Source organism: Alternaria dauci, chromosome 6 (assembly GCF_042100115.1).
Source record: "Alternaria dauci strain A2016 chromosome 6, whole genome shotgun sequence".
NCBI classification, from domain to species: Eukaryota; Fungi; Ascomycota; class Dothideomycetes; order Pleosporales; family Pleosporaceae; genus Alternaria; species Alternaria dauci.
In genome coordinates this window covers 1842703-1857340 of record NC_091277.1, presented here as the reverse complement: position 1 = coordinate 1857340, position 14638 = coordinate 1842703, and the positions used below count along the sequence as shown (strand labels likewise).

General features: G+C 53.5%; 5 protein-coding genes across 5 annotated transcripts; 3 read left to right on the top strand and 2 right to left on the bottom strand.

The window, feature by feature from the left end:
• Window positions 1-546: 546 nt before the first annotated feature.
• Window positions 547-1491, top strand: ACET3X_006954 (uncharacterized protein; the record flags this gene model as incomplete). Its single annotated transcript, XM_069453140.1, has 5 exons — window positions 547-741; window positions 792-956; window positions 1008-1213; window positions 1264-1300; window positions 1354-1491. The coding sequence occupies 5 exons, from the start codon at window positions 547-549 to the stop codon at window positions 1489-1491; spliced, it is 741 nt and encodes a 246-aa protein (XP_069305722.1).
• Window positions 1492-2646: 1155 nt separating this feature from the next.
• Window positions 2647-3940, bottom strand: ACET3X_006953 (uncharacterized protein; the record flags this gene model as incomplete). Its single annotated transcript, XM_069453139.1, has 3 exons — window positions 2647-2702; window positions 2753-3396; window positions 3456-3940. The coding sequence occupies 3 exons, from the start codon at window positions 3938-3940 to the stop codon at window positions 2647-2649; spliced, it is 1185 nt and encodes a 394-aa protein (XP_069305721.1).
• Window positions 3941-4507: 567 nt separating this feature from the next.
• Window positions 4508-5051, bottom strand: ACET3X_006952 (uncharacterized protein; the record flags this gene model as incomplete). Its single annotated transcript, XM_069453138.1, has 2 exons — window positions 4508-4927; window positions 4974-5051. 2 exons carry the CDS (start codon window positions 5049-5051, stop codon window positions 4508-4510), a joined length of 498 nt encoding a protein of 165 aa, XP_069305720.1.
• A 2730-nt stretch (window positions 5052-7781) lies between these two features.
• ACET3X_006951 (uncharacterized protein) lies at window positions 7782-10235 on the top strand. Its single transcript, XM_069453137.1, has 2 exons — window positions 7782-9083; window positions 9133-10235. Exons 1-2 carry the CDS (start codon window positions 8511-8513, stop codon window positions 9889-9891), a joined length of 1332 nt encoding a protein of 443 aa, XP_069305719.1. The 5' UTR covers window positions 7782-8510; the 3' UTR covers window positions 9892-10235.
• Window positions 10236-10514: 279 nt separating this feature from the next.
• Window positions 10515-11596, top strand: ACET3X_006950 (uncharacterized protein; the record flags this gene model as incomplete). Its single annotated transcript, XM_069453136.1, has 3 exons — window positions 10515-10593; window positions 10646-10743; window positions 10796-11596. 3 exons carry the CDS (start codon window positions 10515-10517, stop codon window positions 11594-11596), a joined length of 978 nt encoding a protein of 325 aa, XP_069305718.1.
• Between the last annotated feature and the right edge of the window lie 3042 nt (window positions 11597-14638).

Sequence of the window (14638 nt, the reverse complement as noted above, 5' to 3'; positions counted from 1 at the left end):
GTATAATGGGTCGTGGGGAAATGATATGCTGGTCCAGGTGAGTGGATGATTGTGGCCATATCCTGAGTGGTCAGAATCTCATGACTTCAAGATAGGAAGAGAAGTCGTGACCAGAAAGGTTGACTGAGAATTGAAGGAGGGGACGTGCGAATACAGCAAGTGCATGTTGAGCATGTTAGCTCTGTTTGATTGGGACAGCCAAACCTCGTACAGATTGTTCGAAGGCGAGTAAAGCAGGCCGTTGTGCTGATGGCACATTTTCATATTAGCGTTATGCTGTCGTGCTCTCTCAGTGCCCTGCTATAGACTGCGTTCTGCTGATTCCCAGTCCAAGATGTCGGAGGGAAAGGGTGAGTTCGAGGCGGCGGGTGGCAGGAGCTTAGCGCGTCGTACCTGCATGAACAACTGACGTAGCCCCGGAGATGGATGCCAAGCCCGCAGATGGGTCCGCCCGAGCTCCAGCGTTCACACCGTCGCGAAATCATCCTTCTCCACACGCGTCACTCCGTTCCTCTCCCAATTGCACTCTATCTTTGATTTCTCAAAATGGCGTCTAGTGTCGATCAGAAGCGTCTCAAGGCAACCAAGTTCCCACCCGAGTTCGATAAGAAGGTCGACATCGAGAAAGTCAACATTGACCTCATGAAGAAGTGGATTGCTAACAGGATCACCACTATTCTCGGCGATGAAGACGATATCGTAGTCGAGACCTGTTACAATCTGATCGAACAGAACCAGTTTGTCAGTAGACCCAGAACCGGCACAGCGCAACGTTTGCTAACCTCTGGCAGCCCAAGATCAAGGAAATCCAAATCCAGCTGACGGGCTTCCTCAACAAGGATACAGCACCTTTCTGTAAAGAGCTATGGGACCTCATGCTGAGTGCGCAAGACAGTCCTATGGGTGTTCCCCGAGAACTGCTGGAGGCGAAGAAGGCCGAGCTGCAGCAGGAGCAGGTAAGCCAAACTACGCACTAACGCCATTGCCATTGCTAAGAGTCTCCATAGCTTTCGAAAGCCGCAGCTGATGCTCGACGCGCCGAAGAACAAGCGCAGAATGCTATGGTCAACGCTTTCCGCGAGAGCGAGCGTTCTGATAGACCCGAACGCGGCCGTGGTGGAGGAGGAAGATACCGTGGCAGCGATCGCAGAGGGCGCGGCAGAGACTTTGACAGAGGCGTCCCGCGACGCGAGCACGACTCTAGATCACCGCCGTATGTCTTTCGCTTTTATGCCAGACGAGAAGACCGCTGACATGTGACAGGAGACGGAGACCCTCTCCACCTACTCGCGAGCGTGATGTTTACATACCTGGAGGGGGACGTGGCCGTGGCCGTGGAGGACGTCGCGATAGATCCCGCGACCGCCGTCGCTCACCCTCGGGCAGTCGTTCTGCATCTCCACCACCTCGTCGTACACGTCGCTCACTATCGTCAGAACCCTCTCGATCTCCACCGCCCAGGCGTCGAACGCGGCGTTCTCCGTCAACTGACCGCTCAAGATCTCCGCCTCGCCGTGCTCGTCGTCGCTCTCCTTCACGTAGCAAGTCTCCACCTGCAAGACGAAGGAGGGACAGGTCTCCGGGCAAGAGCAGGAGGCGATCCAGACATGCTTCGCGTTCCAGTTCCCCGCCATTTAGAACCAAATCGAGCTCACCAGCGCCCAGGCTGCGATCACGATCACGATCACGAACCCCCCCGCGCCGCCGGCGTCGCTCGCCCTCGAGCTCCATGTCTATAAGCCCTGTGCGAGCGCGTCGGCGCAGACGTTCTACCTCGTCCGGAGCTGATTCCAACGGCTCTCGCGCCGACATCAAGAAGCGCAAACGGTCTCTAAGCTCTAGCAGGTCACGATCTCGCAGCAAAACTGGTAGGGCTAGACGTCGTGTCACCCGCTCACCCACAGGTTCACCGGTTCGCAAGGAAGGAGAAACCCCAAAGTCATAGGATGCTTACATACCCACTCTCTGCAGCGCGTGTGCAAAGAAGCCCGACGCTTCTTATACGAACGCAAAGCGGTGTTTGCGGTGCTACCGAGTGAAGAAATTGTACGATCGTGACCAGTCCGGAAGGCGTACATCCAAAAGGAGATGAGGAAAAGCGGTCAAAGTTGCTCCGGTCGCGATTGTCCTTGACGTCTTCAGATAACATTATTGCCATTTTTTACCCATGCACTACCGAGAACACTATGTCAGGATTACATGGGCCGGTAAAGAGTATGCGTTTGCTTGCACTACGCCCTCGAACAGCCGCATGGCCACTGTACACTAAACAACTTTACATATCGCAACCCCGAGCAATTCATGACAATACTATCGTACCCGCTCATCCACTTCTTCTATCATCGTGCCGTGCATTAACATGCGGGTTGCGCACCAATAAGTCCTCATTTGGCATATGCTCTGCGACGCATGGTGTTTCTCAGTTGCCGGCGTGGCGCTACGGTGCGTGCGTGGAAGGCAAATGGTGGTTGCACCTGACGGTATGTATCATGGGATCTGGTATAACTTCCGCGGCATTGCTACGTGACTTCTGGAGTCGAGGCCAACGTAGCGCGTGATACCCTGATGCTTTTACTGCCAATTGGCACGTAGTTCGGTCTGTAGTTCGTTGCACGTTTTGGGTCATCAGAATGTCGCTACGCGATTTCATCCTTTGCGCCGTTTGCACTGTGCGGCTACAACACTGATGTCGTCGAGTTTTCCTAGAACAAGGTCAGCAGAATGTCTCGCTCATACGGCTGAATAAACGGACCTCCTTCGATGGACAAGCCCTCGTCAATCGCCTTCTCCATATACGGACTCTCAGCAAATGGATCCTGAGCGATCACTCTGGCAGCATTCATCAGTTGCTGCGCTGCAAATTGCATACCGGCAGCATAAGTCTGATCCTCTGTGTCTTTTTCCTTGTCGCCATTCCACCTCTCCATGCTTTCGCAGATGTTTTCAACAATTTCATGTTCCCACAAATTGTCTACTACACCATCCGTCAGCGCCAGTACGACGTCGTCTTCTCGGATTTCCACACAGTCCATGACCGCATTGCTGTCTGGTGTATCTGGACTGTTCGTCCCCAGTTGCCGTGGACAGTCAAACCAGTGCCATTGCTCCTGCGTTTTGTAGATGACTTCCTTGCTACTTGGTCGTATGACGAGGATTTGGGAGTCGCCTAGTTGCGTCACGTAGAGCAAAGGGTGGTCTGGTTGCTCGTTGTCTGCCCCGAGAAGCGCTCCGCAGGCCGTGGTTGTGCCGTGCCATTCATTGGGCGAGGAGGTGGCTTGTTTGGTGAGTTCGTATGCAGTCTGGAGGTACGTGACAGGATCGGGAGGCGAGGTGGAAGAGTAGGATGCGCCCTCAATTTCAAGAGACCAGAAATGGGCAATTAGTCGGGACCACAGACTGTGTAGGGTATGATCAGCACTTGCTCCCCTTAGGTAACCAAACAACACAGGACTTACGCGGCATGTCCCTTTTCTCTCGTCGCCCATGCTCCTACACCATCGTTTGCTGCAATGAAGCTCTCACTGACTAGCACCGCATCGTCCCCGTTTGTAACTCCTCTAATCATCTCCCCATTCACAGTCGGGCGGCGATCCCTACTCTTGTTATGTGTACTCAGGGGCTCCGAGAAACTAGTCGACGGCAGCGACAGGAATGGCGGAGGAAATGGCCGCGACGGCCTCTTCGCGAAAAGCGCATATCCAGCCTCAAAGTAGAAAGGCAACTTGGACTTGGGCGGCTTCGCGTTGTCAGGAACGGGCGTCGTCGTGCCAGCGCCCGTTTGCGCTTTGGTCGCTTTTTGGGAATAGCATCTCGAACTTGACGATGCGAAAACAGGTAGTGCAGGGAGTCTCGTTGGCGTTCGGAGTGCTGGTCTCCAGGCTTGTGATAGTTGGTGCTGGAGGAGGGGTCTACTGCGCATGCGGAAGCAAGGTGCGGGCATGCCAGCGACTAATTATGCAAGAGAAAGAAAAGTGCGATGAAGGACTTTTGCGTCTTGAAATATCCAACTTCAAAAAAACCATCAGGAGCCGTCGCTCTACCTTCCGGTGTGTGGGGAACCCGAGACCATGGTTTGCGCATGGCGACCATGGATCGGAAACGAGAAGAGGACATGACTCAGCAGGTGCATTACCTTCTATCATGACGTTTGCGGGATCCAACGCGTTCTTCGTAAGAAAAGTAGTCTAATACGTTTATATGTGAGAGTGTATATTTGGAAGGAGTAAGGTTGGACGACTTGGTGTTACGAAACATGGCATTGTACACAACGCTATGCATAAGTGGAACGTAGGCAAGCTAGTCAAGTTTGCTCTTTTAACGGTAGACTACCATTCTATGCTTCCTAGTAACATGGTGGCTATTTTGAAGAGGCCCATTGTCTCTCCAGCCGTGTGTTGAAACCAGCTTGCATAGCACCGGCCATAGGGTATAACCAGATAAACGCCTGTCAATGCACCTATGGGTACCTGCCCTCCCACGTTTTGCTGCAACCACTCCCTGAGTATCCCTATGCCCTCCTCTTTGCAAAATTCTCCAAATCAGCCCGTGTAGCTACGCCCAAGACAAACTTCCTACTGGCGTCCGTTACGACGGCGAACTCCTGCTTGCCACTTCCGTCTACCCCACCCGCGAAGAATTGCTCGAGTTCCTCTAGCGGGGTCTCGGTCGTGATGACCTTGTACCTCCTGCCGCGTCGCTGGAATTTGTGCATTGCCGCCTCGACGGGGTCGCTGTCCTTGACTTTGCCCTCTTTGAGGAGCTGCTGCAGATGCGGAATGCTGATGTAGCCGAGCAGTGCGCGGTTCGTTTGGGAGATGACTGTAAGATGTGTGTAGTCGCGCTCAAGGCCGGACATGAGCGCCCATGATATTGGGTCTGAGGGTTGGATGGACAGGGCAGGCGGGGGATCGAGGTCCTCTACAGTCGCCTACGAACGGTTAGACAAAATGCTGTCAGTGCTCAAGAATACATACACCGCGGTATTTGTCTGCCCACGCTGCTGAGTAGTCGCTGGTTGGTGCGCGATTCGTCGTGGGTGCCTCGGTCGCCATGATTCTGGTGTGGATGGCGGGGATGCTTTGTTGCGCAGCTTTCTGTTCTGTGACGAAAGCTAGGGATGCAGATCTCTGGGTCCACGATTCCCTTGCACTAGGTAAGCGCGAACCGGGCTTGAGCGGGTAGGGCTTTTGCAGTGTCCCGTACGTTCCTGTTTCAGAACGTATGACAGCGGTTCTAGGCGGCCTGAGTGCACCTGCGCAAGTCTGCCGAAGCACGTATCCCAAGTGCATGCATTCACGCCGCGTCTAGAACCTCAATTGTTGCGTTTCTTCCCAGATATCCCAACTGTGGCCATTTAATCTCCACGACCAAGACGAAATACATACAGCGTTTCTCTGATTATGCTCAGGGATGGTTTTGCAGCGCTTAACAATACACGTGATGGCCGGACCACTAGCGACAACCACAGGTCGCTCGTGGGAGCCGCCCGCCTCGAACACCATCAACATCCTCACATCGCCGGCCGAAGAATATCACGCATGCCCCATACGCAGACATGGGATAGCAGTTTTGCACTCCTCACAATCATCTACCCCACCACGACGACACGATGGCACTATTGACGCACCACTGCCCCTCGCTCGCCTACGTACACCGGCCGAACGAACGACTATCCCATGCGTCATACAAGCAACCGACTCGGACAGATACATTGACAAATATGCATACATTACATCTGGGACTTTGAGGTCTTGAGAAGGGCCTGGTTTCGGCCCCCATCCCTTGGCTCTACAGAAGCAGCTCTGGATGAGCTTTTCCCAATCATTCCACGTGCAAAGGCCGCAGCATCAACCATGACTACCGCACACCACATCGGAAAGCCTGGTGCACCAAGACTTTCTGCGACCTCTCCATGTATTTGCACAACACTAGTACTGGCGATTTGACAGTGCGAAAGAGAATCGCGACAACACTTCGCTATATGCAATGCTCCCACGAAACTGGACAACGAGATCCTCGGTCGAGTTGGAGCCTACAAGTACATGTGACAAGCGAGCGCGCCTCTGCAGCGAACGGTTGGCAAGAGATGGAAGACGCAGGTCAGGCTTATCGATAGTCAACGCGGATACGGAAACCCCCTGTTTCGGACCGTGATAACCCGGGTCAGCTTTCAGTTTGGAAGCCCCATGTTCAGTTCTGCCTAAGGATATGATCGATTCTGTGTCCTCCGTTGAAGTACATCCAACGTGGGACGGACATACCTTGGCAATCCAGCATTGATAAGGCATACTAGTTATCACGGAGCCACGGCCAAAACTAGATCCTATAACGTAGCTCTGGATATGGCTGCCGAGGCCGAAATCGTGCTCCTCACGTATGCCTGTTGTTGCGCTCATAGATCCGTGTGCGGGGTGGTAGTAGATGTGCACTCCTCTGCACACCTCCTCTGCAGTTCGTATCTCTAAGATCCTCTCACAACATTCGTTGTGCACTATGTCGTGTGCAGGCAGACCTTCATTCCTGAGCACTCTTTGCTTCTCTGGGCGAAGCATACCAACGACCGAAACGAAGAGACGGAACGTGAGCGATCTCTGTAAAGCGGAGGACTTATTCAAGCTGGCCCAAAAGCAATCATGTTACAAGCGTTTAGCTAACTGTACGAACGTTCCAGATTGTTGGGATTTTACCCAAAAGAGCCAGTGAGCCTACACACATCAGACAATCGATACAAACTACAGTGTGGTATCCCTAAGAGTAAAATTCAACTGGCTTCGCCTTTCAAACGGTAGGCTCGTCGTTGTGCACTTTGGAGAGAGCGTTGCAAATACGGTTGAGGCAGATACATCAAACTCTCATACTGATTCAACCGCGAATGGGCTGCTTGTGCCACTCGGACAAGATAACAGTAAAATCTGCAACGAGGTTTGGCTGCGCAGGAGAGGGGCCGTTATGATACAGGGACAATAGGTCTGTGAGTGCAGCGCGCTTTGTCTTCCGGATAGAATCCGGATCACTGGCAGAGCATGCTAGATTATGGTGAGTGTTTCTTTGTTGTCTCCAACACCAGTCGTATTTAAGCTGACGGATTTTAGTAGTAGCCGAAATGCAAAAATACCCTGACAAGCCTACCTGACCAAGTCCGAGACCCCGCAGCTCAGCGTTCTGACTTGGTGCCACGCAACCTAGCTACTCCCGTCTTATCGTCCTCACAGCACGAGTGCCATCGGCTAACAGCAAGTGTACAGACTTGACAAGACAAGAAAGAGCCAGGAAGTGTCATCTCGGCGCGTGTCGCTCCTACCGACAGTTTGCGCTCTTACCTCGACAGCTTCGTCTACAGCCTCTGGCAGTCAGAACCGATCGACCGCTCAAGCGCTCACTCCAGCCCAACAAGACAACAAGGACACCAGCGAAAGAGCTGCGCCGACGAGGGGAGACCATCACTTGCGCATCATCTCCAAGCGTCGTGCACAAGTATCAGAACGGTGGGTTTGCTTGGCCGGAGGCGCGGCTGCTCTCAGGGCTGTACTCCTGCACGGACCCAAGTCATCGCATCGCGCGAATTCCTTCCACCACCCAGCAAACACGTCACACTTGCTGCAACACTACCAAGTCCTCACTGGTGCCTGTACGAGCGACAAGGAATTACCTCAAACTTCTCCAAACACGGTAGCCCGCGTGGTGCGTGCTGGCTGAAGAACGTCACGTGTTACGCCTGGCGTTGCTGGAAAGTTCAAGAGTTGCGTCTCCGATCTCTTCTTCGCCCTCCCCACACCACCACAATACAACCCAACCACCTCACCCACCGCGCACCATCGATCAGCCTGGTCGACCATCAATCACGCGGTATAGCCATCGCCCCCAACACACCGAAGAGGTAATTCGCGAATCTGCGCCTCTCTTACGCGTCGACACGACATCGTACAAGCGTGAGCTCGACTCGCACAATGGCCGAGGAAGCCAAACCACCCGTGTCTGCGGATGCCACGAACACTGTCGACGAGCCGACGCGTTCCACAGACGCTGTAGCGGAGCCTGCTGTTGCTGAGGCAAAGCCGGCTGAGGACGGCGTCATAGCCACCTCAGGCGTCGCCGAAGGTAACGACTTACTTGTGCGCAAACAACCAAAGAGACATTAGCTAACGCGACCGTGGATCAGTTTCCAAAGACGACAGCGCGCAAAAGGACGATGCTGTGAAGGAGGAGGCCACTGCTGACGCGCAAGCAGAGCCATCTGCAGCTAGCGATGACGCTGGTAAGTGCAGCCAGGCTTCTCTGCAAGTTCCGGGCTCCGTGTACATTGTCTATACGTCGCGTTCGCATGCTGACCCACTATTCCAGATGCCGCTCCTGCCTCCGACGCGCCAGCAACGAATGGCACCCCAGCACCAAAGAAGGCTACCAATGGCAAGCGCAAGTCTGGCGCAGGTGTGCCCGAGCATAAGAAGAAGACACCGGCCAAGAAGGGAAAGAAGGAAGTCAAGCTGCGTCTAGACGTGTCTCCTGGTGATATGTTCATGGTCGCCATGCGCGGTTACCAGCCATGGCCAGTCATTGTTTGCGACGAGGAGATGCTCCCGGAATCGCTCCTCAGCAAGCGTCCTGTCAGTGCTAGGCGCATCGACGGCACATACCGCGAGGACTTTCTCGAGGGCGGCAAAAACGCCAAAGACAGAAGATACCCAATCATGTTCTTGGGCACCAACGAATTTGCATGGCAAGTAAACACTGATTTGTTGCCATTCGACATTGAAGAGGTCAAGAAGGATGTGGAGTCCGGCAATCAAGGGAAGAGGAACAAACAACTCTGGGAAGCGTACCAGGTTGCCGCTGAAGGTCATGATCTGGCACACTTCAAGGAGATGTTGACTGCTCACGAATCGGCGATGCAGGAAGACCAGGAGCAAAAGGATCAGAAGAAGCAGGCAAAGGCCGAAAAGGCTGCCAAGCGCAAGAGCACAGCCCCCGAGGACTCAGAAGATGTTGAGATGGGAGACGCTGACGAGGCCGCTCCTTCAGCTAAGAAGGCAAAGGCCACCAAGAAGCGCAAGAAGGGTGATGAGAGCGATGGCGAGAACGAGAAGGTATGAGTCACGACCCTCGATTGTTTGACATCCGTTAATTCTTTCATAGGCTGCAAAGACCCCCAAGACCAAGCTCAAGCTAACCACGAAGACACCAAAGGATGCATCGGCAGCGAAACCAAAGAAGGAACCCAAGACCAAGAAGAAGTCGAGCGAGGAAGTTGCAGACCCAATCCCAGAGGAGCCACCTATGACCGAGGAGGAGCGACTACTGAAGCGCGAGAAACAGGTTCTGTACCTCCGCCATCGCTTGCAAAAGGGCTTCCTCTCGCGCGACCAGGCACCCAAGGATGAAGATATGGCGAGCATGTCCGAATACTTAACGCAGCTAGAAGCCCATGAGGACCTAGAGGCCGAAGTAATCAAGAAGACCAAGGTTCATAAGGTCCTGAGGGCGATCATGAAGCTTGAAACTATCCCAATGGAGGGAGAGTTAAACTTCAAGAAGCGCTCCGCTGATCTACTTAACAAGTGGAGTGGCGCTCTGGCTTCTGAGTCGGAGCCAGCTGCTACCAACGGCGCCAAGAGCGAAGAGCGGGAGAAGTCCGAGTCTGCTAAGGACGAGGCGCACTCTGTCGAGAAGGCCACAGAGGGACTGAAGATCAACGACACTACCACTGAAGCTGCTGTCACGAAGACTGCCGGAGAGGATGACGATGTGCACATGTCAGAAGCCGACAAGGATGTCATCAAGGACGCACCCGCAGCGCAAGCGGAGGCTGAGAATAGCGGAGATGGTGCTGATGGTGCTGATAAGGCAGCTGAGCCCGAGGCAGCAGCTGCAACTACGGAGACTGCGTCCGCCTAGATGCAATGCGTCTGAGCAATGAGCGGAGAGTTACCTCCACTCTCTGGCTTTTCAGCAGCCATTCGTCCCACAGTGGCTTGACTGCAATACTGAAGCGTAACGGGTCTCGCTGGTTTGTCTGGGCAGGCCTTAGCGAAGCGCGTCGGCCAGCGCGCACCAGCTTGTTTTGAGCGATTTTGCCGTCCTTGTATATATAATGCTAGAATAGCATGGTTAGTGGGGTCTGACGAGGAGACACGGGCTCACATTTGCGAAATGCGTCCTCTTTCATGGGTTCTCGAAGAAGAGTGTAGGTTTGGCGAAGTAAAAGACTGTTTTAGCAATCCGAAAACAATTGAAACTACCTTACCATCATCTCGCTGTCGTACTCCACATCCACTTTGTTTGGTGACTTCTCCTGTCTCGGTTGTCCGCGCGTCTACATCATTGCATCCTGTGGCGCGCATCGCGTGGAGCAGCCCCATCATGGCCCCGCTATCATTATGACGTACTGTTCGCGTTGAGCTCACAACAAAACCAAAGACCCGGAAAGCTCATCACAGCACTCAACAACACCCAAGAATCATACACTCTTCAAAAAAGCCACACTCCATACAGCAACCGATTCCTCGAACAGTATCAAGATGGCCAGCGCAACTAGGAAAGACCTCCTCAAGAAGGTCTACAACATGGTACCGCCCATGCTTGAAAGCTTTCACAAGGGTACGAAGATGTGACGATATTCAGCGAAGAAGAGTCTAATTCACCTGCACAGGTCAATTGGGCCGCGTAGCTGTCATTGGTGGTAGCGAAGACTACACCGGTGCACCTTACTTCTCTGCCATGGCATCCGCGAAGCTAGGCTGTGACATGGTAAGAACATGCATATGCCTTCGGAACAAACAACTTGCTCACCTTCCTACAGTCCCACGTAATTTGCGAGCCCGGTGCCGGTGCGGTGATCAAGACCTACTCCCCCAATCTTATGGTGCACCCATACATGCGTCAATCGAAGAACCTCGCAAAGTCGGAAAGCGCAGACAGCGTCACCTCAGAAGTAGTTTCCATGCTATCACGCCTACACGTCATCGTCATTGGCCCTGGCCTTGGTCGCGATGAGCTCATGCAAAACACTTGCGCAGAGGTTATCCAGGAGGCGAGGAAACAGGGTATTCCGTTCGTGCTGGACGCAGACGGTCTCTACCTTGCGCAGACAAGGCCGGAACTCGTGGATGGCTGCACCGAGTGCATTCTCACACCCAACGTTGTTGAGTTCGGAAGGCTAGCCAAGGCCAAAGGTGTAGATGTCAACGAAGGCGATCCTTCAGAGCTCTGCGCCAAGTTGTCAAAGGCTTTCGGCGGCGTCACCATCATCCAGAAGGGCTCCAAGGACTACATATCCAACGGCTCGCACACTCTCGTATCTGAGGGTGAGGGTGGTCTGAAGCGCTCTGGTGGCCAAGGTGACACTCTTACTGGCAGTCTGGCGACCTTGTTGGCGTACAGGAAAGCATACCACGACAAGATCTGGGATATCGGGACCGAGATGTCGAGGAGCGAGACACTTGCTCTTGCGGCGTACGGCGGATCATGTATTACCAGGGAGTGCTCGAAGCTTGCATTCAAGGAGAAGGGCAGGTCGCTACAAGCGAGCGACTTGACTGAACATGTGCACACCGCTTTCCTAAATGTCATCGGTGAGAGGGAGGAGACTCCTAACTTGTAAGTTTGGGACGGCAACTTTTCGGTTTAGGAAAAGTTTAACTTTGATGGCAAAGCACATCTAATGCCAGAGAGTGGTAGTAATACATGAATAACTAGGACGACCTGTACAAATAAATACTATCAATGACCATTCCTCCTTGAATGAACAGCCTCATTGCTAAGATGTGCACATTTCTAAGACTATCATGGTGTGTTTCGATAGCTAGGTACACAATCCGGTCGTCTCGAGTTTCTGGATTGCATGTCAGACAAACTTCCTCGGAAACGGGGAACGATTCGGAATAGGTTCCAAAGGATCATCCTGGTTAGAAGTACGTGTGAGCCTCTAAACAAGATCTGAGGTAGATGTATTGAGAATATGCAGTGCGCAAACAGGTGCAAAACGTCACTTCGAGCAAAGCATCATGATCTTTGGCCATGTCCACGATACATGCAGCAGGCAGCCTCTACGGGAGTATTCGAATAGCATAAGCGCGTATGTATGCAGGACATCTAGAAATAGACAATACAAAAATTAGAGATACCCCGAGTATGGACGCTGTCTTTGGTTGGGCTGATGAGGCTCAGCAACTGCGCATATGCAAGGGGTGGTACAAGACGGCCGTACGCCGTGAGCCTGCACCCAATGTAAGCAATCCTCCTCAAATCCGGGACCGATGGCTTAACATGTGTGGATAGAGTAGTTCCTGTCTAGGTAACTGTTCGTGCTTCGCCTCGGTCGGGTATCTCCAAGGCTTCCTTTGTCTACCAAAATATTGGAATGCATGCGCGTGTTCGTCTGTGCAACAACAACATCAGTGTAGCCATGGGTAGACAAAGAGAGACTTTAAGCAGCGCTGCAGTTGCCATGCTTCATACATGCGTGTGCATTTGAGTAATCGCCGCTACACTCATCTACTATATTCTTTTCACGATGGAACACGCTGCAGAGGATTACTATGACATGCCAGTCGAGATGCTGCCGTCTGCAAACTTTGCAGGTCGCCCTACTAGCGAAATCAGCACGAGTATGCTTGACGGTCTTTGGACTATGATGGTTTACTCTGCCTCTAGCTCTGAAGACGAAGCGGAGCATGATGACGACGATACCACACCGCAGCTACGGACACCTCCGAGATCGCCACTGTCACAGCAGCAACCAGAGTCACCGGAGACACCAACGATCAGAATAACGTCGCCGCCGCTCAATGAAGATCTCAGACGGTGGAGTGGAAGCTTCAGCAACGATGTCCATGTCAAGGATCAATCTCGATTGCGAAAGAAATCATATACGGCACCTCCTGGCGCCTTGGACGCATTCGTCGTGCCATCACTTGAACCGCGACGAGCCATCAGTGCAAGGCTGACATATACGAGAACGATCAGAAGAGGGCAACCAAAGCCGCATGACAGGTTCACGAACTGTTTGGATATCAGAGAAGCCTCTAGCGGCGAGCGACTGGGACCGCGCAAGGCATTGCCAAAACCACCGTGCCAGGATCATGAGGCCATGTTGCCTGGAGGTCAGCATCATCCCGGACCTCTCTCCAATAAAGCACGAGTACAGGAAACCTTGAAACAGAAGCAGCTCAGAACGCTAAACACAGCTCTGGCAGACTATGAGTCAAAGAGATTGCCTACCTCGCCAAGCTCGATGCTGTCAACACCACGAGAGTGTTACGCGGTACCGGACGAGCTTGCGACGAGTGAAACTTTGGGTAGTCCACGCTCATCTCGCTCGTGGAGCCGAAAATCGGTCAGGTCGATCAAGACGGTGCTTGATCACAAAATTCACTCGCCTCTGTCTGCACGCGCAAACGTACAAGACCGCCATACGCTAAAGCGCAAACACAAGAACGTTGACGTTGACGCGGCTGAAAGGCGGATAGTTTATCTACCCGGAGCGATTATGCTGGCAGCACATCCAGCTAAGCTCCGGAGAGACTCTGTCGCAAGGCTTGATCCATTTACGTTTGACACCAAGCTAGACTCACTAGGAAGGCGAATATCGGACACGCTCGGGCTGGATGGCATAGTCATGTTTTTTGAGGAGTTTGGCGTGGTTGGCGAGGTTAGTGAATTGACTTTTGACCAGTACTGGTCACGGGAAGGTCTAGTCATGAGCGACGACATGGATGAAGAGGTGGAGGAGGAGGACATGGCGGCGCGCAAGAGCAGCGTTTGCAGCGTGGAGGAGACAGGGCCAATGTGCCCTCGTGTGGCACAGAGTGCTCCGCGGGAAGGATTGAAGTCCAAGTTCTCGTCGGCGTCATCTACGGTTTCGATGCATGCGCCAGAGAAACGCAAGCGCAGCAGGCTGAGAGGACTCCTGCTGTCGCCAGGCCTTCCTGGCACAGCCTTCCTCAAGTCGCCTGGGACTTGGGGACAGGCAATGGAAAGTTCGCGGCCAAGTTAGCAACAGCATAGATTGAATCAATCAAACCTTGTGGGAAATGAGCCACGTAACGCGATTCAGGCTGGGGTACCTGGGTACCTGTGGGTGATGGTGTGCCAAGATGTAATCGCGATGAGGACAGCAACCTTAACGGGTAGTTCACGACACATGGGCTGGCGGTTGGCAGCATGGGAGACGATCATTGAGCCTGGACTCGTGTGTTGCTGACATGTCTAACGAAGTCGAGAGCATTGAGGGTGATCCGCCGTTTCCGCGATTCGCGTGCCCTTGAGCGATGACGACGGGGGACGACTGGGGGGGTGATTGGCGTGACGCCAGAGGGAAAAGATGGGAGGGCGACGCGGCTGCCACTGACAGCACTGGTTGCCGAAAGCGACAGGACGCATGAAACCTGGTGGTCCTTCACCGAGTTGTGGGTTCACGATAGGGTAGACCCCAGGATCGCGGTGCCAGGGTCGGCTCATTGGTTTCCGTGTGTGCAAAGTGAGGCAGCGAATGAAGAGGGCGACAGGCGGCTCTGGGCCAATAAACCGCGATACGACGGCCATCGATCGCCAGCGAGGATAGCCCGTCTGAGCCCAGCTTGGCCCTCTGTCCACCGCTCAGCGCGGGCCGCAGTCGTCAGACGTCCTCTGACACGAGCCAGCG